The following is a 23,047-nucleotide window of genomic DNA, read 5'->3' on the forward strand; positions in this document are numbered from 1 at the left end:
TTCTTCTTCCTCTTTTCATTCTTTCTGGCAAAGAGCAACAGAGAAAAATAAAGCTCCAGTCAGCTGTTTCACTCCTCAAATACCCACAATAGCTGAAAGTGGTCTAGGTCAAAGCCAGAACTGGAAATGCATTCCAGACCTCCCACATGGGTGACAGGGAACCTCCTACTTAAGCCCTCACTGTTGCCTCCCAGAGTTTGCATTATCAGAAAGCTGAAATTGGGAGCCAGAGCTGAGGCTCCAGCCAGGCACTCCAATATGGGATACAAACACCTTACCTGGCACCTTAAGCACAAGGCCAAATGCCTGCCCCAGTTTTACTTTCTTATGGGTAATTCCAGATGACCCCCAAAATGGCAATAACATGGGTGGTACATAATAACATTTTTGCATATGCTACAAGAGATGGAAACTTTTCCCTTAGAAATATTGTATCATTGTACAAGACTTCAGTTATTACTATGTTCTAGTTGATTAGATATTTTGCAAATATGTTCTAGTTAGTTGATGAGCTATTTTACAAATATGTCACTTAGCACTTTTAACAATATTGTTTAGCTGGGTTATTGCATTAATGTTGTTGACTCTGAGTATTGGGTAAGATTGTGTTTGGCTGGCACTGTGGCATAGCGAGTAAAGCTGCCACCTGCATTGCTGGCATCCCATATGGGCGCTGGTTAGAGTCCCGGCTGCCCCACTTCTGATCTAGCTCTCTGCTATGGCCTGGAAAAGCAGTGGAAGATGGCCCCTGTTAGCTGCGTAGGAGACTTGGAGGAGGCTTCTGGCTCCTGGCTTTGGATCGGCGCAGCTCCGGCCATTGCGGCCATCTGGGGAGTGAACCAGCGGATGGAAGACACCCCCCCCCCCCCCCGTAACTCTGCCTTTAAAATAAATAAATTTAAAAAAAATCAATTTGCAATTGAACTTGTGAGTTTTTAATTTGACAGCTCACTTAGGTTATGTAGCATTTGTCATAGGCAAGTGCTAATGTTACTACCCATTTTTTTTTTTTAAAGATTTATTTATTTATGTGAAAGGCAGAGTTACAGAGAGGCAGAGAGAGAGGTCTTTTTTTTTATTTTAAAGATTTATTTATTTATTTGAAAGTCAGAGTTACACAGAGAGGGAGAGAGGTCTTCCATCCTATGATTCACTCCCCGATTGACCACAACGGCTGGAGCTGCGCTGATCAGGAGCCAGGAACCAGGAGCTTCTTCCGGGTCTCCCACACGGGTGCAGGGGTCCAAGGACTTGGGCCATCTTCTACTGCTTTCCTAGGCCATAGCAGAGAGCTGGATCGGAAGTGGAGCAGCCGCATCTCGAATTGGCGCCCATATGGGATGCTGGCGCTTCAGGCCATGGCATTAACCCGCTGTGCCACAGCACCAGCCCCACTACCCATTTTTTAAAAAGATTTTTTTATTATTTATTTGAAAGACAGAGTTATAGAGAGAGGTAGAGACAGAAAGAGGCCTTCTTTCCATTGGTCCACTCCCCAACTGGCTGCAACGGCCAGAGCTGCGTTGATCTGAAGCCAGGAGCCAGGAGCTTTTTTGGGTCTCCCACACCAGTGCAGGGGCCCAAGGACTTGGTCCATCTTCTGCTATCCCAGGCCACAGCAGAGAGCTGGATCGGAAGAGGAGCAGTCGGGACTAGAACTGGCGCGCATATGGGATGCCAGCACTTCAGGCCAGGACATTAACCCGCTGTGCCACAGCGCCAGCCCCGTTAATTCCATTTTCTAGATGAGCGAGCTGAAGTTGTAATTTATCCAAGGCAATATAACTCTTAAATAAAAGGGCAAAGAAATTAGTATTAACATGCTAATCTTTTTGGTTCCAGAGTTGTTTAGCCAGAGTTTCACTGCAAACACAATCATGCCCATAATTGATTTGTTATGTCATTCTTTCCCTTTTGTATAGTGACTGTGACTTCAGCCTTTAATAATAGTAATAATTAAAAACAAAAGCAAAAACAAATCTAGCCACACCGGAGCCAGGGACCTGACACTCAGTCTAGGTCTCCTGACACTCAATCTAGGTGTGGTGGTAGGAACCCAATTACTTGAGTCATCACTGCTGCTTCCCAGGATCTGCTTTAGCAAATCTAGCTGGAGTCAGGAGCTAAAGTCAGAAATTGAACCCGTGATATGGGATCTGACATCTCAACCAGCATCTTAATGACCAGGCTAAATGCCCCATGAAGTACAATGTTTTTTAAGTTTGCTTGACAAGAAGATGTCCCAGAACTTCTGTTTATTAAGTAGGTATCTTTGGTTGCTGAGCAAACAATTAAGAATGTCTTCGCACAAAATTATCACATTTCTTCACTATTCTTTTTTTTTTTTTTTAAGATTTATTTATTTATTTATTTGAATGTCAGAGTTACACAGAGAGAGAAGGAGAGACAGAGAGTCTCCCATTCCTGGTTCATTCCCCAGATGGCTACAACAGCTAGAGCTGTGCCAATCGAAATCCAGGTCTCCCATGTGGGTGCAGGGGCCCAAGCACTTGGGCCATCCTCTACTGCTTTCCCAGGTCACAGCAGAGAGCTGGATCTGAAGTAGAGCATCTGGGATGCCGACACTGCAGGCAGTAGCTTTACCTGTGACACCACAGAACTGGCACCTCTTCACCATTCTTTAAAATAACAGAGTCCACATATCTTTTTTTTTTTTTTAATCTTTATTTATTTGAAAGAGTTACACAGAGATGAGGGGGAGGGGTGGGGGAGAGAGAGAGAGAGAGAGAGAGAGAGAGAGAGAGAGAGAGAGAGAGAGAGAAAGAAATTTTCCATCCTCTGGTTTATTCCCCAAATGGCCACAAATGGCTGGAGCTTGGCCGAGAGAAAGAGACAGAGACAGGGAGGGAGGGAGGGAGGGGGAGGGGGAGAGGGAGAGGGAGAGGGAGAGGTCTTCCATCCGCTGGTTCACACCCCAGATGGCCACAACGGCTGGAGCTGCCCGATCTGAAGCCAGAAGCCAGGAGCTTCTTCCAGGTCTCCCAAGCGGGTGCAGGGGCCCAAGGACCTTCTACTGCTTTCCCAGGCCATAGCAGAGAGCCAGATAGGAAGTGGAGCAGCTGAGACTTGAACTGGCACCCATATGGGATGCTGGTGCTACAGGCAGTAGCTTTACCTGCTACGTCACAGTGCTGGCCCCCACATGTCTTTAAAGTCAGTCCCTATGACTGCCTTTACAGACTTTCCCAGGTGTTATTGTTGACTTCACTCTGGGTGTGTTGGCAGTAGCCAATGGGTATAAATTTAGAAAGTGTGCTCTGTCTGTCTCATTCCTTCTTAACTTGAACTGAATTACTGGAAATGAGAGGAAGGAATGGTCAGAGAGAGGCTATACATGTTATAGCCTGCTTGATTGATTCATAATCAGTGGATCAATGACAGTTCAAGTTCTGGGAATGTTTTTTTTTTTTTTTGTATTATCAAATACAGTTTATGGCAGATGGCTAATTAAAGGCGTTGTGGCACTACAGGTTAATGCTGCTGCTTGGATTGCAGATACACTGTATCAGAGTAACTGGGGTGTAGTCACATCTCCACTTTCCATCCAGCTTCCTGCCAATGTGCCTGGGAAGCTGTGGATGGTACTTGGATTTTTGTCACCCATGTGGGAGATGTGCATGACTTTACCTGGCCCAGACCCAGCTATTGAGGACATTTGGGGGACCGAGCCAGTGAATGGACGATTGATCTCTCTTTCTCTGTTGCTCTGTCTTTCATATGAATAAATAAGTAAATAAATTTTTTTTGAAGTACAATTCAGACCTGATAATGCCCCATGCTCCAACTCCAGTTGCTTACTTTGTTTAGATTACATTTGCCCAATAATCTCACTAGCAGAGACTGGAAAGGACCATGAAAAGAAGGAGGGGCAGAGACATATTTTTGTCTTTATTATTACCTTTTCACTGTGTAGTACAGATGTTTCCCCCTGGAAAGTATGTTTTGTAAAGGATGGCTGCATTCCCATGCTAGCTTCTGGCTTATTGATAATAAAGATGAAATATGTATGTTCACAGTAGTATGCTTTTAAAATCCTTTTATAATTGTTGTTCATTGCTCATTTAAAAAAAAAAAAAAAACAAGATTTTATTTATTTATTTGAGAGTTAGAAGGAGAGGCAGAGAGAAAGGTCTTCCATCCTCTGGTTCACTCCCCAAATGGCTGCAGTGCCTGGAGCTGAGCTGATCTGAAGACAGGAGCCAGGAGCCTCTTCTGGATCTCCCACATGGGTGCAAGTACCCAAGCACTTGGACCATCTCCTTTTATATTTTAAAGATTTATTTATTTTATTTTAAAAGCAGAGTTAGAGAGCGAGATCTTCCATCTGCTGGTTCACTCCCCAAATGGCCACAATGGCTGGAGCTGGGCCAATCTGAAGCCAGGAACTGGGAGCTTTTTCCAGGTCTCCCACATGGGTGCAGGGGCCCAAGCACTTGGGCCATTTCTACTGCTTTCCCAGGCCATAGCAGAGAGCTGGATTGGAAGTGGAGCAGCCAGGACTGGAACCAGCACCCATGTGGGATGCTGGCACTGCAAGCAGAAGTCTAGCCTACTATACCACAGGGCTGGCCCTGTTGCTCAGTTTTTTAAAACCAAATTATAATTTAAGTAGAATGCTGAGAATTAGCCAGGTGAAAACTCATCATTAATTATGAGGGAAAATGCATTCTGTATTCTAAACAGTCATTTTCACAAATTGTCCCTATATAGTTGACTGGTAAGCTGGGAGTGATTTCTTTGTTTCTTAATAATTAGAACAATTTGAGTGACTTTAAGGGCAACTTTTGTGTTGAGTTTTGTTTGGTTTTGTTTTGTAGACAGTCTTCGAATTTTCTGAGTAGTTCCATGAGGCCACGGCGTAAGATGACTGATCTGACAGGATAGGTCAGGCCTCAAGTGAGTCGCTTAGAGTTCTACTGAACTTCAAGAGGGTAGAGAAATGTACCAACCAGTATCTTCCTACTTCTGTATTTGAAAACTAAAAAGGTGATTTTTTTTTCTTTTCCAAAGCAAAGCATGTGCTTGAAAACTCAACATCTCTAGCATGATGATACTCAGTAGGTTTGAGTATAGAAATCATTGATGAAACTGTTTTTATTTTTCAGAGAAGTGATTCAGTAAGTTGCATCTGTATAACAAATGAGCTGCTTTTGCATGCCTCTGTGTTGCCGCACCTCTGTTGAAACCTAACCAGTAAGACTAGGTCAAGCATTGTGTGTGAATTTCTGTTCCTCCCTCTTACAAGCACACTGTGCTTTAAGTTTAAACCTTGTAAATATTTTACTGTTTAGTAATAAGGTTTACATCGTGATATGCAAGTAAGAGTTGCCAAATATATTGTGAGACTGTGATTGCCTCCTTGTACGTCTAACCTGAAGGTAGTATCTGCTCTAATAGCCAGTGGAAGGGCTTACAGAAGCAACGGCCTTTTTAAGATGTATTTGTTTACTTGAAAGGAAGAGATATGGAGGGGAGAGGGGAGAGAGAGATTATCAGTCTTCCATCTGCTGGTTCACTCCCCAAATGAACGCAATGTCTGGGGCTGGGCCAAGCCTAGATCAAGAGCCAAGAACCTTTTCCTGGTCTCCCACATGGGTGCAGGGGCCCAAGGACTTGGGCCATCCTCTGCTGCTTTCCCAGATTAGCAGGGAGCTGGATTGGAAATGGAGCAGCCAGGACTTGAACTGGTGCCCGTGTGGGATGCCAGCCCTGCAGTCGGAGGCTTAACCTTCTATGCCGCAGCTCTGGCCCCAGCACAATCCTTTTAAACCAAGTTCTTGTAGGCTTTTTGTTTTTAAGTAAATGCTAGGATTCTTTCCTAGGCAGTGAGCATTTTAGTTATACAGCAGTGCATCCTGATAGCATAGTGAAATAGTTAGTAATAATGCATTTTGGAAATTTCCTAAGGGTAGATCCTTAAGCATTCTCACCACACACAGAGAAAGATAACTGGGAAGGGTTAGCTATATTAATTAGTGTGATTGTGTCACTCATCTTACAGTGTATACATATAGAAAATCACACGGTATTCATTAATTATATAAATTTTATCAACTATACCCAATAAAATAGGGAAAGAAATAAATTTTGCTGTTCTTTGAGTAATATTAGAAAGTTTCACATAGTAGATTTATAATTTTGAACTTCAAAATTATATATATTAGAAAACCATCTCAGGAAGTTTATGCTTTCTTTACTAAGAAAGAGACTTAAGAAGGCTGATGAGAATTTAATTATGTTTTGCTCTTACATTAATTGTGTTAGTGTACTTTCAAGATTGCTGCCTTTTAAATCCAAAAATAGAGACCAGCATTATGGCACAGTAGGTTAAGCCACTACCAGTGATGCCAGCTTTGCACATTGGTGTGTCTGTTTGAATCCCAGCTCTTGAACTTCTGATTCATCTCCCTGCTAATGCCTCTGGGAAAGCAATGGAAGATGACCCAAGTGCTTGGCCTGCTGCCACCCATGTGGGAGACCTGGTTGGAGTTTCTGGCTCCTGGCTTTGGCCTGTTCCAGCCATGGCCATTGTGGCTGTTTGGGATTGAGTCAAAGCATGGACGAGGCCGGCGCCACGGCTCACTAGGCTAATCCTCCGCCTAGCGGCGCCGGCACACCGGGTTCTAGTCCCGGTTGGGGCGCTGGATTCTGTCCCGGTTGCCCCTCTTCCAGGCCAGCCCTCTGCTGTGGCCAGGGAGTGCAGTGGAGGATGGCCCAGGTGCTTGGGCCCTGCACCCCATGGGAGACCAGGAAAAGCACCTGGCTCCTGGCTCCTGCCATCGGATCAGCGCGGTGCGCCGGCCGCAGCGCGTCGGCCGCGGCGGCCATTGGAGGGTGAACCAACGGCAAAGGAAGACCTTTCTCTCTGTCTCTCTCTCTCACTGTCCACTCTGCCTGTCAAAAAAAAAAAAAATAAAAAAAATAAAAAAAAATAAAAAAAAACAAAGCATGGACGATCTATATCTCTGTCTCTGTCTTTGTTACTCCACCTCTCGAATAATTAAAAATAAAATGTTAAACAAGAAAAACAAGTACAAATGTGTGACAGGTATTGTGGTGCAGCTGGTTAAACTTCAGCTGGTGATATCAGCATCTCGTATCAGAGTGCCAAAGTCCCAGTTACCCCTTCTGATCCAGCTTCTTGCTTATGTGCCTGGAAACAGCCAATGATGGTCCAAGTATTTGGGCTCTTGCCACCCATTTAGGAGACCAGGATGGAGTTCTTGGCTCCTGTCTTCAACCAGTGGATTGAAGATTCTCTCTCATTCTGCCTTTCAAATAAATAAATAAATCTTTTAAATATATATATAAATGACATCAATAAAATATACTCATTTTCAGCCTGTACTTTTAAAACTAGGAATGCAGGATGAGCCGGTGTGCTTGGTGACTTTTGTGGTTATCCAGTGAAACTTGAAATATCAAAAGCCATTTGACTGGAACAAGCATTTGGATTAATAGTTAAGATGCTGGTTAGGATGCTCACATCCCACAGTGGGGTGCCTAGGCTCAGCTAGTGACTCTGGCTTCTGATTCCAGCTTCCTGCCACTACAGGCCCTGGGAGGAAGTGGTGATGACTCAAATATTTGGCTTTCTGCCATCCACGTTGGAGACTTGGATTGGGTTTCCAGTTCCCAGCCTTGACAGAAAGCTCCTTCTCCCTCCTCCTTCTCCCCTCTTCCTTTCTGCTTCCTCATGTTATCAGAATATTCTTAATCTGGGTATCTATAGTTCACTAATAACTAGCTTTATACATTTCTTATTTTGGTAAAATACATATAAAATTTGCCATTTTTAAGTGTATCATTTGTCAGCACTAGTTATTTTAACAGAATTACATAGCTATCACCATTTTCTTTTCCTAAAACTTTTTGATAACTCCAAACAGAAACTTTGAATCCCGTAAGCAGCAGTAATGGGAGCCTCAAATCTACTCTCAGTTCTTATGAATTGCCTTTTCTAGGGGCTGGCATTGTGGTGTAGTGGGAAAAGCCTGTGATGCTGGCATCCCATATAGGTGTCAGTTCAAGTTATGACTGCTGCACTTCTGATATTCCCAACTAATGTGCCTCGGGCAGTGCAGGATGGCCCAAGTCACTGGGCCCCTGCACCCACATAGGGAGACATGGAAGAAGCTGCAGGCTCCTGGCTTTGGTCTGGCCCAGCCCTGGCCTTTGAGGTCATGTAGGGAGTGAATCAGCAGATGGAAGATCTCTCTCTCTCTCTCTCTCTCTCTCTCTCTCTCTCTGTTTCTGTCTCTGTCTCTGGCTTTTAAATAAATAAATAAATCAATGAACAACAACAACAAAAAGGATGAATTGCCTTTCTAAACGATGTAAGTGAAATCATGTGTATTTGCCCTTTTGTGTTTGCCTTATTTCTCTTAGGAGAATGCTTTCCAGGTTCATCTATGTTGTCTCATTTTTCTAATTTCATCCCCCCCCCCTTTTGAAAGCTTCTATTTATTTGAGAGAGTTACAGACAGAGGGAGAGATAGAAAGGTCTCCCATCCAGTGGTTCGTTCCCCAAGTGGTCACAGTGGCTGGAGCTGGGCCAATGTAAAGCCAGGAATCAGGAGCTTCTTCCAGGTCTCCCATGAGGGTTCAGGGCCCAAGCACCTGGGCCGTCTTCCACTGCTTTCTCAGGCCATGGCAGAGAGCTGGATTGGAAATGGAGCATCCAGGACACAAACCAGCACCTGTATGGGTTGCTGGTGCTGCAGGCAGAGGTTCAGCCCACTGCACCACAGCACCGGCCAACTTCATCCCTTTTTGTGCCTGAATAATATCCCATAATAATACCACATTGTAATAACTTCTTCAAAAGATTTATTTCTTTATTTTTATTTTTATTTTTAGACAGGCAGAGTTAGGCAGTGAGAGGGACAGAGAGAAAGGTCTTCCTTTCCCGTTGGTTCACCTCCCAAATGGCTGCTACGGCCAGCGCACTGCGCCAATCCAAAGCCAGGAGCCAGGTGCTTCTTCCTGGTCTCCCACGCAGGTGCAGGGCCCAAGGACTTGGGCCATCCTCCACTGCCCCAACCGGGACTAGAACCCGTGGTGCCAGCGCCGCAGGCAGATGATCAGTCAAGTGACCCATGACGCTGGCCTATTTATTTTTTAGAAAAGCAGAGTATCAGAGAGAAAAGAAGAGACGGAGAGAAAAATCTCCCATCTGCTTGGTTCACTCTCCAAATGGCCACAACAGCCAGGAATGGGCCAGGATATAGCCTGGAGCTAGGAACTCCTTCTGGCTCTCTCACATGTATGATGGGCCCAAGAAGTTTGCTCATTATTTGCTGCCTACCCGGACACATTAACAGGAAGTTGGATTGGAAGTGGAACAGCAAAGACCCCAACCTGCTTTCTGATATGAGATGCTAGCATTGGAAGCAATGACTTAACCTGCTATGCCACGACACTGGCCCCATAACTCCTATTTTTAAAAATGGTCAATTTTTCATTCACATCCTTCCCCTTAATGTTACTTTTACAGTGTAGCAAATGAGCTTGAACAAGATCTAGGATATCGTGAAATTTTTGATTTGGGGTTTTACTCTGTTTAAATTTGGGGTCATTGAAATAGTTGTGTAAATTTACCAGTTTGTATTTTCTGGCTTTGGACATAATAGTGAAGATAGGAGCCACTGATGATTTTTGTCACACATCACTATCTAAAGTTTTTGCTAGAGTCTCTGTTGGAAATCTGCTACCTTTCAGAGATGGAATTCAGCTGTTGGAATTGGAAAACTGGATCCTTCCCTTCTAGGGACGTGAACAAGTCCTTTTCTCCTGCTGCTCCTTAGCCATATTTAATGTGCCTACCAGTTAATCCCATGCTGTTCTCTAGCTGGAATTAGATTAGTAAACAGTGGGGAACATATTTAATTCTTTAATCACTACTGTGTAGCATAAAATTGTATTAGCTTAAACAAGCAAAAAGGTCATAGCTTTACTGACTAAAATTTCTAAGCTTCATCTTGTTCTCCTGTCCTTAAGTATGCTGAGTGTTTAAGAAAACTGTATTTAAATATATTTAATCTTGTTGCCTTTAACCTTCCCTCTCAGCTTTGAAATTTACAAAATTGATACACATAGTTTCTTTGTCATAGTCCAAATCATTGATAAAATGTTTATGGTCATGATTTAAGGCCAGTTGGGGCTGGTGTTGTGGCATAGTGGTTTAAGCCCTCTGCCTGCATTCTTTTAGAGCCTTCTTTCCAAAGAAGAGAGAGAACTTTTAATCAATATTCTTTATGTTTATGATTCTTCAACCAGGTTTGCATGGTCCTAGGTATAATTACTTAATTCATAATTTACTATATTACCTAAAATGTATTCTGAGACCTTGTCTAATCATATTTGCCGAAAGAAAATTGGCATGCACTTATCTTCATTCTTATATGTTATTTCAGTTACTTTATCATTTTAAATTTCTGGATCATGGTCTCTGTGAAACAAAGAACCTTCAGGTTTTTTGGTAAAATTTATTTTCTATTTATTTGAAAGGCAAAGTTAGAGTGAGCGAGCACACTTCCATTTGCTTGTTCATTCCCCAAAAGGCCACAACTGTTGGGGCTGGGCCGCTCCAGCATGGGACAGCGGCCCAAACACTTGGTCAGTCTTCTGCTGCTTTCCCACATCCTAGCATTGAGCTGGATCAGAAGTGGGGCAGCAGGAGTCACAGGCAGTGGCTTAACCTGCTACACCACACCGTGGACCCAGAATCTTCAGTTTTGTCTAATGTCTAGGCTACCCTTTGGTTAGGCATATGAGGGGGTTGGTTTACTTATGTGATTTGTTAGAAGGAAAAGATTTAATCTGATAATACATTCACCTTTTTTTTTTAATTTATTTTATTTATTTATTTATTTATTTGACAGGCAGAGTGGACAGTGAGAGAGAGAGACAGAGAGAAAGGTCTTCCTTTTGCCGTTGGTTCACCCACCAATGGCCGCCGCAGCCAGCGCGCTGCGGCCGGCGCACCGCACTGATCCAAAGGCAGGAGCCAGGTGCTTCTCCTGGTCTCCCATGGGGTGCAGGGCCCAAGCACTTGGGCCATCCTCCACTGCACTCCCTGGCCACAGCAGAGAGCTGGCCTGGAAGAGGGGCAACTGGGACAGAATCCAGCGCCCCGACCGGGACTAGAACCTGGTGTGCCGGCGCCGCAAGGCGGAGGATTAGCCTAGTGAGACACGGCGCCGGCCTTTTTTTTTTTTTTTTTTTTTTTTAGATTTATTTATTTTACTTAAAAGTCACAGTTACACACACACATGGGGGGGGGAGGTCTCCCATCCACTGGTTCACTGAGAAAGAGAGAGAGAGAGAGAGAGGTCTCCCATCCACTGGTTCACTCTCCGGCCGGAGCTCCACTTCTGATCCAGCTCTCTGCTGTGGCCTGGGATAGCAGTAGAGGATGGCCCAAGTCCTTGGGCCCCTGCACCTGTGTGGAAGACCCGGAAGAAGCTCCTGGCTCCTGGCTTTGGATTGGCACAATACCAGCCATTGCAGCCAACTGGGGAGTGAACCAGTGGATGGAAGACCTCTCTCTCTGCCTCTCTTCTCTCTCTGTGTAACTCTCACTTCCAAGTAAATTAATAAATCTTTTGTAAAAAATCATTTGTTGACCATTGAAGTTTTATTTCCTGAATTTTTTTTAAAAAGGTTCATTTATTTGAAATGTAGAATTACAGAGAAGAGGAAGAATTAGAAAGCGAGTGAGAGAGCAGATGACAGATCTTCCATCTGGTAGTTCACTTCCCAAAAGGCTACAATAGGGGTGGGTGCTGTGGTGTAGCAGGTTAAGCCTTCCAAAAGGCCACAATGGCTGTTGAGGCTGGGCAAAGCTGACTCCAGGAGCCTGGATTTCCATCTGGGTCGCCCCTGGAGGGTGTAGGGGCTTAAGCACTTGAGCCATCTTCTAGTGCTTTCCTATGCACATTAACAGGATGTTAGTTGGAAGTGGAGCAGCCAGGACTGAAACAGGTGCCCGTATGTGGTGGGATGTTATAGGCAGCAGCTTAACCCACTGCATCACAGTGCCAGTCCTTGAATTATTCTTTAATCATACATTTTTTTAAAAAAGATTTATTTATTTGTTTGAGAAGTAAAGTTAGAGAGAGAGAGTTCTTCCATCTGCTGATTCACTCCCCATATGGCTGCGAGGGCCAGAGCTGTGCCTATCTAAAGCCAGGAAACAGAACCTGCTTTCATGTCTCCCATGTGGTGGATGCAGGGGCCCAAGCACCTGAGCCATCTTCCATTGCTTTCTCAGGCCATCAGCAGGGAACTGGATCGGAAGTGGAGCAGCTGGGACTCGGATTGGCATTCATATGAGTTGCCAGCACTGCAGGCCAGCCGGGGCATTAACCCACTATGCCATAGTGCTGGCAAAGATTCTGCATTATAAATGCTAGCAACTCAGTTGTGATTGAATGAATGTGTAGTGATTAGTGTGGCTTTAACTCATTTCTGAGAGTATGAAAGAAGTATCTTTTGTGGTCTTTTTGTGTTTCTGAAGATTCGGTTAGATAGTATCTTTCTTTTTTTTATTTTTTATTTTTTATTTTATTTTTTTTTTTTTGACAGGCAGAGTAGACAGTGAGAGAGAGAGACAGAGAGAAAGGTCTTCCTTTGCCGTTGGTTCACCCTCCAATGGCCGCCGCGGCCGGCGCGCTGTGGCCGGCGCACCGCGCTGATCCGATGGCAGGAGCCAGGAGCCAGGTGCTTTTCCTGGTCTCCCATGGGGTGCAGGGCCCAAGCACCTGGGCCATCCTCCACTGCACTCCCGGGCCACAGCAGAGAGCTGGCCTGGAAGAGGGGCAACCGGGACAGAATCCGGCGCCCTGACCGGGACTAGAACCCGGTGTGCCGGCGCCGCTAGGCGGAGGATTAGCCTAGTGAGCCGCGGCGCCGGCCTCTTTTTTTTTTTTTTTTTTTTTAAGATTTACTTATTTATTTGAAAAGGCAGAGTTACAGAGAGGCAGAGGCAGAGAGAGAGAGAGAGAGAGAGAGAGAGAGAGGGAGGTCTTCCATCTGCCGATTCACTCCCCAGATGGCCGAAATGGCCAGAGCTGTGCCGATCAGAAGCCAGGAGCTGGGAGCCAGGAGCCAGGAGCTTCTTCTGGGTCTCCCATGCAGCTGCAGGGGCCCAAGGACTTGAGTCATCTTCTACTGCTTTCCTAGGCCATAGCAGAGAGCTGGATTGGAAGTGGAGCAGCCGGGACTTGAACCGGCACCCATATGGGATGCCGGCACTGGAGGCAGGCGGCGGTTTTACTCACTAAGCCACAGCACCCGGCCCCTAGATAGTATCTTTCTTTGCAATCAAGATATAATATATTTAACTAAGGTTGACGGAAGCTCTGTAATTATACTGAGTCCTTATCACATGGTTGCAGTTATTGAAGGAAGACCTTTATCCTATTGGACCTTGATATAGACTCCAAAGAAGTATATTCATGGTGCGAGCATTGTGTCTCAGAGGATTAAACCAGTTAAGCCACAGCTTGGGTTGCCTCCATTACATTTGTTTGAGTTCTAGCTACTTTGCATTCATCAGGCTTCCTGCTAACTCACCTGGGGGCACTAATTGATAGCCTGAGTGCCTGGGTTCCTGCCACTCACATGGAAGACCTGAATGGAGTTCCTGGCTTCTGGCTTTAGCCTGGCCTATACCCGACTGTTGTGGGCATTTGAGGAATGAATTAGCAGATGGAGGATCTCTCTTTGTCTCTTTCACTGCCATGCTTCCTTTCAAATAAAAGAAATCTTTTTTTTTTTTTTTTTTTTTTTAAGATTGATTTATTGGGGTCAGCGCTGTGGCACAGCAGGTTAAAGCCATGGCCTGAAGACCGGCATCACATATAGGCGCTGGTTCTAGTTCCCGCTGCTCCTCTTCCAATCCAGCTCTCTGCTGTGGCCTGGGAAAGCAGTAGAAGGTGGCCCAAGTGCTTGGGCCCCTGCACCCACATGGGAGACCTGGAAGAAGCTCCTGGCTCCTGGCTTTGGATTGGCTCAGCTCCAACTGTTGTGGCCATCTGGGGGGTTAACCAGTAGATAGAAGACCTCTCTCTGTGACTCTATCTTTCAAATAAATTAAAATAAATAAATAAAAGACAACCCAAGGGTCTGATCTTAAAAAAAAAAATTATTTATTTATTTGAAAGGCAGAGTTACAGAGAGGCTGAGGCAGAGAGAGAGGTTTTCCATAGGCTGGTTTACTCCCTAGATGGCCACAATGGCTGGAGCTGTGCCTATCTGAAGCCAGGAGCTGGGAGCTTCCTCTGGGTCTCCCATGCGTGTGCGGAGGCCCAAGCAGTTGGGCCATCCTCTACTGCTTTCCCAGGCCATGGTAGAGAGCTGGATCTGAAGTGGAGCATCTGGGCCTCGAACCGGCGCTCATATGGGATGCTGGCTCTGCAGGCAGCAGCTTTACCCACTACACCACAGTGCTGGCCCCAAGAAATCTTTTTAAAAACAGAATATTTATTCACTCATGTGAGCCTGTAATCCATGTATTTTAGAGTTGATGACAGTGTAATCTTGGCTAAATGCCGTAACAAGGTACAAAAAAGGAACAATTTCACTAAAATTTACCGGATCCTTGTCTAAAAATGAAGACAAGATTTGTTAAAGGTTATACCCACCTTAAAGTCCTCCACAACTGAAACAGCTCCTAAAATTGCCTTTACCGTTTTCTTACAGGTGATTTACTGTTCTTTTGGTGGAACGTCCAAAGGGCTGCACTTCAATAACTTAATAGTTGGACTTGTCCTCCTTACAAGAGGCAGAGATGAAGAGAAAGCAAAATGTAAGTACTTTTATTTATCTCAAATGGCAATACCACATCTTTGTGCAGAATAGATCTCAAAATTCTGACAACAAGCAAAGGATTGGAGCTGACATCTCTCCCAGGAAGATGCTCAGGAAGCCATTAAACATTCTAAAGAACACTCAGCATAGTAATGAGACATGTAAATTAAAACTTCGGTAAGAAAGTACATTGTACTCAACTAGGGTGACTAAAATAAAAGTGTTGGTGAGGATATAGAAAAATTGTGAGTTTCATATACTGCTAGTGGGAGTGTAAAATAGTGCTGCCACTTTAGAAAGCTCAAATTTGACAGTTCCTCTCTGTTAAAAATCCAATTATCCAATGACCTAGCAATTCTGCTCCCCCATATGTACCCAAGAGAATTTAATACATATATTTACAGTGAGCTACCATGAGAGGATGGCTGACTGTGGTACAGGAAGTGGGCTCTCAGCAGAATCCAGGTTCTCTGGCTCCTTGATTTTGGAATTCTCACCATCCAGAACTGTGAGAAATACATGTCTGTTGTCTATAAGTTGTTTGGCTTAGTCTGAATGGACTAACTTCTGCCTTTGGATAGTTTCTTCCAAATCTCTCAGAATCTTCTCTTGCTTCTAAATCTGGACTGTTCTTAAATCTTTTCCAAATGTTGTGAATCTCTCTGTCTCTCCCTCTCTCTTTCTCTGTCACTCTGCCTTTCAAATAAATAACGGAGTAAATCTTAAAAAATAGCATTTTTGTTGGGGTATAATTGATATGCAGTAAAATGTACCTATATAAAAGACATTTTGATATGTCTTGTCTTATGTACGCATCCAGTAAACTATTGCTGTAATCAAGATAATAAACTATCCGTAAACCCAACTTTGAGTACTAGAATCTAATTGTGGTTCTGTTTTTCCAAATTAATATATCTCCAGGAGCACACAAATAAACTGGTTCCAAGCAGTAATAATTAAAAATGAGAATTTTTTTGGATCATGAACACATATATCTTTAGTTTCTTCATTAAAAAAGAAAAAAAGCTAACAGATTTTTTTTTTTTTTTTTATTTTTTTGACAGGCAGAGTGGACAGTGAGACAGAGAGACAGAGAGAAAGGTCTTCCTTTTGCCATTGGTTCGCCCCCCAATGGCCTCTGTGGCCCGCGCTCTGTGGCCAGCGCACCACACTGATCTGAAGCCAGGAGCCAGGTACTTATCCTGGTCTCCCATGGGGTGCAGGGCTCAAGCACTTGGGCCATCCTCCACTGCACTCCCGGGCCACAGCAGAGAGCTGGCCTGGAAGAGGGGCAACCGGGACAGAATCCGGCGCCCCAACCGGGACTAGAACCCGGTGTGAACCCGGTGTGCCGGCGCCGCTAGGCGGAGGATTAGCCTAGTGAGCCACGGCGCCGGCATTTTGATATGTTATCCCTCTTAGTATTTTTTTTGTTTGTTCTACTTAATACTTTTGGTTGAATACTGTAATCAATACACAATTCTTCTTAAGTGCTGAAACTTAACTGAAAAGTGATCACTGTTAAATATAAGAGTGGGAACAAGAGAGGGAAGAGATGTGCAATTTGGGACATGCTCAAGCTGACTTACCTCAAATGGTAGAGTTAGAAACATACCAGGGGGACCGGCGCCGCGGCTCACTAGGCTAATCCTCTGCCTAGCAGTGCCGGCACACCGGGTTCTAGTCCCTGTTGGGGCGCCGGATTCTGTCCCGGTTGCCCCTCTTCCAGGCCAGCTCTCTGCTGTGGCCAGGGAGTGCAGTGGAGGATGGCCCAAGTGCTTGGGCCCTGCACCCCATGGGAGACCAGGAAAAGCACCTGGCTCCTGGCTCCTGCCATCAGATCAGCGCGGTGCGCCGGCCACAGCGCGGCGGCCATTGGAGGGTGAACCAATGGCAAAGGAAGACCTTTCTCTCTGTCTCTCTCTCTCACTGTCCACTCTGCCTGTCAAAAAAAAAAAAAAAAAAAAAAACATACCAGGGGATTCCAATTCAATCCCATCAAGGTGGCATGTACCAATGCCATCTCACTAGTCCCAGTGATCAATTTCTGTTCACAATTGATCATAATGATAGGACTAAGAACCAAAGGGATCACATAAACAAGAATAGTGTCTGCAAATACTAGCTGATAGAATAAAAAAAGGGAGAGAATGATCCAACATGGGAAGTGAGATACACAGCAGACCCATAGAATGGCAGATGTCCTAAACAGCACTCTGGCCTCAGAATCAGCCCTTAAGGCATGTGGATCCGGCTGAAAAGCCCATGAGAGTATTTCAGGCATGGAAAGCCAAGACACTCTGGAAAAAAAAAAAAAAAACCCTAAATGAAAGATCTCCGCGAGTGAGATCCCAGTGGAAAGAACAGGTCATCAAAGAAGGAGGTACCTTTCTCTGAAGGGAGGAAAGAACTTCCACTTTGACCATGGCCTTGTCTAAAAATTATCAGAATCATTGAACTCAGGGGGCTTCCATAGCCTTGGCAGCTCATGACAAGAGCCTAGGTTGATTACTGATGCCATAAACAAGAGTGTCAATTTGTTAAGTCAACAACAGGAGTCACTGTGCACTTACTCCTCATGTAGGATCTTTGTCCTTAGTGTGCTGTACATTGAGATTTAATGCTATAACTAGTACTCAAACAGTATTTTTCACTTTATGTTTCTGTGTGTGGGAGCAAACTGTTGAAATCTTTACTTAATGTATGCTAAACTGATCTTCTGTATATAAAGAGAAATGAAAATGAATCTTGATGTGAATGGAAGGGGAGAGGGAGTGGGAAAGGGGAGGGTTGCCGGGGGGAGGGATGTTATGGGGGGGGAAGCCATTGTAATCCATAAGCTGTACTTTGGAAATCTATATTCATTAAATAAAAGTTTAAAAAAAAAAAGAAAAATCTGTTTACTTATTTTAGAGGCAGAGGCAGAACTTCATCTACTTACTCACTTCTCAGATGCATGCAAAGGCCAGTGTTGGACCAGGGACCAGGAATACAATACAGGTCTCCCACATGCATGGCAGAAACCCAATTAAGCCATTACTGATGCCTCCCAGGGTTTACATTAATAGGAAACTGGAATCAGGAGCCACAAGTGAAAATGAAACCCAAGTGCTCTGATGTGGGATACAGCCCACTCTCTCCCTTTTAAGATTTATTTACTTATTTGAAAGGCAGAGTTAGAGAGGGGTGAGACAGAGACAGAGAGAGACATCTTCCATCTGCTGGTTCACTCCCCGTATGGCCTCAACAACCAGGTCTGGGCCAGACCAAAGCCAGGCTCCAGGAACTTCATCCTGGTCTCCCACATGAATGGCAGGGGCCATGTGAATGCACTTGGGCCATCTGCTGCTGCTTTCCCAGGTGCACTAACAGGGAGCTGGATCAGAAGTGGAGCAGCCAGGACTCTAACCAGCACTCATGTGAGATGCTGGCATCTCGGGCTGAGGCATAACCCACTGTGCTAGGGCACCAGCCCCAGGATGCAGACCTCTCAATGACCACTAAATCATCCACCCCTCTTCATTTTATGAATGTTTTAGTTTCCTAGGGCTGCATGTGTCAGAGTATCATAAACTGAATAGGTTAAAACAAAAAAATATTAAATCCAGAAGTCCAAAATCAGAGCGTCAGTTGGGCCAGGCACCCTCTGAAACCCGTCAGGAGAATCCTTTCTTCTTCCCCACTCCTGGTGATGGCAGTCAATTCTTGCCATTCCTTGGCTTGCATCTGCAATATTCCAACCTCTGCCTCTCTGATCACGTGGCTTTCTTCTCTCTGAGTCTGTCTGCTCCTCTTCTTGTAAGTACATCAGTCAGATCGAGTTCCACTCTAATGATCTCACCTTAACCCAGTTGCATCTGACAAAGACCCTGTTTCCAGATATGCTCAGATTCACAGATATAGTCATCCATCTGTGTCCAAGGGTTCCACATCCGTGGATTCAGTCAACCACAGACCAAGTATATTAAAAAAAAAATTATCTCTATGGAACATGGGCAGACTGTTTTTGTCATTATTCCCTAATACAGAATGGTAACTATTTACATAGCATTTAAATTGTATTAGGTATTACAAGTAGACTACATATACTTAAATATTCAGGATAATGTGCATAAGTTATTTACAAATAGGAGCATATTTTACAAGTTCATGAAAATGGAATTTAAAAAATAAATTTATTTTGGTGTATAAAATTCGAATTCCATGCATATGAGAGTCTTTAAAAAGTTCATGCAAATAATAATGCATGACATTCTAAGTTTTTTGAACAAAAGAGACTTATGTTTTAAAATTTTATTTTTTGGGGCTGGTGCTATGGCACAGTGGGTTAAAGCCCTGGCCTCAAGCGCTGGTATCCCATATGGACACCAGTTCTGGCTGCTCCACTTCCGATCCAGCTCTCTGCTATGGCCTGAAAAAGCAGTAGAGGATGGCCCAAGTCCTTGGGCCCCTGCAGCTGCATGGGAGACACTGAAGAAGCTCCTGGCTCCTGGCTTTGGATTGGTGCAGCTCCAGCTGTTGTGGCCAATTGGGGAGTGAACCAGCAGATGAAAGACCTCTCTCTCTCTCTCTCTCTCTCTCTCTGCCTCTTCTCTCTCTGTGTAACTCGGACTTTTGAATAAATGAATAAATCTTTTAAAAAATTTTATTTTTTTTGTTTCAAAGGCAGATTCAGAGGCAGACAGGCAGGAATCCTCAATCCCTTTACTCACCAAACACCTATAATGGCTGAGACTGGGCTAAAGCCAGGAGCCCAGAACTCAATCTGGGTCTCCTGTGTGGGTGTCAGGAACTCAGTTACAAGAGCCATCACCTGCTGTCTCCCAGGGTGTGCATTAACAGGAAGCTGGAATCTGAGGCAGAACCCAGGCACCTCCAATATGGGATGTGGGAGTTCCAAGTGGTGACTTAAGTACTTCACCAAATGCCTACGCCTCAATTTTGAAGTGCCTCCATTCTATGTCATTTTATATGAATATAAGGCACTTGAGATCTGTGGATTTTGGTATCTAGGAGAGATGAGATGGGGATCCTGAAACCAATTCCTCATGGATTTTAAGCAACAACCCTCCCTAAAGGTTAGGATTTGAACATACCTTCTGCGGAGATTAATTCAATTCATAATAACAATACTTTTATTCCAGTCATACATATAATATGTACTTCCATCTAGCTTTATTGTTTAATAATGCATCGTGTTTGTCTCACATCTTTTTAAAAATTTATTTATTTATTTGAAAAGCAAAGTTACAGAGAGACAGGAAGAAAGAGAGCACTTTCATTTGCTGGTTCACTCCTTAAATCGCCACATTGGCTGCAGCTGGGTTGGTCCGAAGCCAGGAGCCAGGAGCTTCTTCTGGGTCTTCCATGTCAATGCACGGACCCAAGCACTCGGACCATCCTTTTCTGCTTTCCCAGGCACATTAGCAGGGAGCTGGATTGGAAGTGAAGCAGCCAGGACTTGAACCAGCACCTGAGGTGGCAGCTTTACCTGCTACACCACAATGCCAACACCCCATATCTTTATTTCTAAAAAACAAAATATTACAGCTGGCCAGCGCCGCGGCTCACTAGGCTAATCCTCCACCTAGTGGCGCCGGCACACCGGGGTTCTAGTCCCGGTTGGGGCACCAGATTCTGTCCCGGTTGCCCCTCTTCCAGTCCAGCTCTCTGCTGTGGCCAGGGAGTGCAGTGGAGGATGGCCCAGGTGCTTGGGCCCTGCACCCCATGGGAGACCAGGAAAAGCACCTGGCTCCTGCCTTTGGATCAGCGCGGTGCGCCGGCCACAGCGTGCCAGCCGTGGCGGCCATTGGAGGGTGAACCAACGGTAAAGGATGACCTTTCTCTCTGTCTCTCTCTCACTGTCCACTCTGCCTGTCAAAAAAAAATTAAAAAGAATATTACAGCTGAGGGGAGGCTCTCCTTCTATCCATTCATGATCCCATTGCTTCTCTTCCATTCACAGAGGTTAACCCTCATGAATTTGGTTATCTTTCATTCCTGGTACATATATTTGTCTTTTTTTTTTTTTTTTTTTTTTTTTTGACAGGCAGAGTTAGAGAGAGAGAGAGAGACGGAGAGAAAGGTCTTCCTTCTGTTGGTTCACTCCCGAAATGGCTGCTACAGCCGGTGCGCTGCGCTGATCCAAAGCCAGGAGCCAGGTGCTTACTCCTGGTATCCCATGCGGGTGCAGGGCCCAAGCATGTGGGCCATCCTCCACTGCCTTCCCAGGACACAGCAGAGAGCTGGACTGGAAGAGGAGCAGCCAGGACTAGAACTGGTACCCCAACCGGGACTAGAACCCAGAGTACCGGTGCCACAGACAGAGGATTAGCCTAGTGAGCTGCGGCGCTGGCCTGGTACATACATCTGTAATAGATTTTTATATCCTTAAAAATACCTTCAACCAGGCCAGCGCCGTGGCTCCCTTGGTTAATCCTCCACCTGCGGCGCCGGCATCCCATATGGGTGCCAGGTTCAAGTCCCGGTTGCTCCTCTTCCAGTCCAGCTCTCTGCTGTGGCCCAGGAGTGCAGTGGAGGATGGCCCAAGTGCTTGGGCCCTGCACCCGCATGGGAGACCATGAGGAAGCACCTGGCTCCTGGCTTCAGATCAGTGCAGCACCGGCCGTAGCGGCCATTTGGGGGGAGTGAACCAATGGAAAGAAGACCTTTCTCTCTGTCTCTCTCTCTCACTGTCTATAACTCTACCTGTCAAATAAATAAAATATAAATAAAAATAAAAATACCTTCAACCGTTATGCAAACGTTAGCATTTTTATAAAATGATATACATATTGTTTTGTAATTTGCTTTTTCCCCTTAAATAGTATATTTTTTAAAAAAAAATTTTTACAAAATTTTATTTATTTAATTATTTGACAGATAGAGTTAGCGAGAGAGACAAAGAAAAAGTTCCTCCCTCCACTGGTTCACCCCCCAAATGGCCGCTAATGGCCGGAGCTACGCTGATCCAAAGCCAGGAGCCAGGTGCTTCCTCCTGGTCTCCCATGTGGGTGCAGGGGCCCAAGGACTTGGGCCATCCTGCACTGCCTTCCCGGGCCACAGCAGAGAGCTGGACTGGAAGAAGAGCAACCAGGACTAGAACCCGGCGCCCGTATGGGATGCCAGCGCTGCAGGTGGAGGATTAACCAAGTGAGCCACGATGCCGGCCCCGAATAGTATATTTTTATTTTACTGTTATTTGAGAGGCAGACAGAAAGAGAGATAAGTAGTGCTCCCGTCTACTAGTTCACCCCTCACAAGCCTGTAGCTGCTGGGGCTGGACCAGGCTAAAGCCTAGAGCCCAGAACTCAATCTGGGTCTCACACTTGACAGGCAACGTCCCCACTAAGTTGAGCCGTCATTACTTTCTCCCACAGTCTACATTCATAGGAATCTGGAATCAGAAACCAGAAGTGGGGCTCAAAGCCAGGTACTGTTGCTTGGGACATGGGTATCCTAATCAGGATCTTAATTGCCAGGTCAGATATCCACTACCTCATAGACCTCACAGACTTTTTGAGGTATCCATTTGGTATAAGGATCCCTTTTGTCCCAATCATTGCTAACATTTAATATTGCCATACCTAAACTTTTTTTTCCAGATTGGTAGTTTGAAAATATACTTCACACATTGCTGTTTACTGGGTTATTTTGAGGAATAAATTAATTCATATTTATAAAGTGCTGGCACTAGTAATCACTCAGTTGTTGATAGCTTTCTCCTCTCCCTACTTTCACCAGGATATATTTGATATATGTTGAAATTAATGTATTTTATCATGTTTTCTCCTAGACATTTTTAGTCTTTTTTCAAGTGAATCCGGGAGCTATGTTGTACGGGAAGAAATGGAAAGAATGCTCCATGTGGTGGATGGTAAAGTCCCAGATACACTCAGGAAGTGTTTTGCAGAGGTATGCTTAAAGACCACACTTCATCCCTTCCTGGTCACACGGTATTTGTTGTTGTTTTGAATGTCAGTTTATGTCTTCTTAAAAAAATGTCAGTTTGACAAAGTTTTGACTCTTAGTTTTTTGATTTAACTATAATGGATAGATGTTTATATTCTTTCTGTTCTTGGTAATTTTATATGTAATAGTTGATGTTTTAACCATTTATGTGCCCCTGTGCAAGGTGCAAAACTCTTATATCTGCTATATTTGTGAATCTGGCAATTCTGAATTTTCCTATAAAGGAAACTGTTTATACTTA

At 44.7% G+C, this 23,047-nt stretch overlaps 1 protein-coding gene across 5 annotated transcripts in view; it reads left to right on the plus strand.

Annotated features, from left to right (window-relative positions):
• USP32 (ubiquitin specific peptidase 32) overlaps positions 1–23,047 on the plus strand; it is a 214,867-nt gene that overhangs the window by 66,388 nt on the left and 125,432 nt on the right. For all 5 annotated transcript variants that reach the window (XM_051824715.2, XM_070061011.1, XM_070061012.1 and 2 more), the window contains exons 3-4: positions 14,728–14,833; positions 22,631–22,749. In XM_051824715.2, coding sequence (XP_051680675.1) covers positions 14,728–14,833; positions 22,631–22,749 — 225 coding nt within the window. The remainder of the gene's footprint in view (positions 1–14,727; positions 14,834–22,630; positions 22,750–23,047) is intronic.

The sequence above is a fragment of the Oryctolagus cuniculus genome, chromosome 17 (assembly GCF_964237555.1).
Source record: "Oryctolagus cuniculus chromosome 17, mOryCun1.1, whole genome shotgun sequence".
Classification (NCBI taxonomy): domain Eukaryota; kingdom Metazoa; phylum Chordata; class Mammalia; order Lagomorpha; family Leporidae; genus Oryctolagus; species Oryctolagus cuniculus.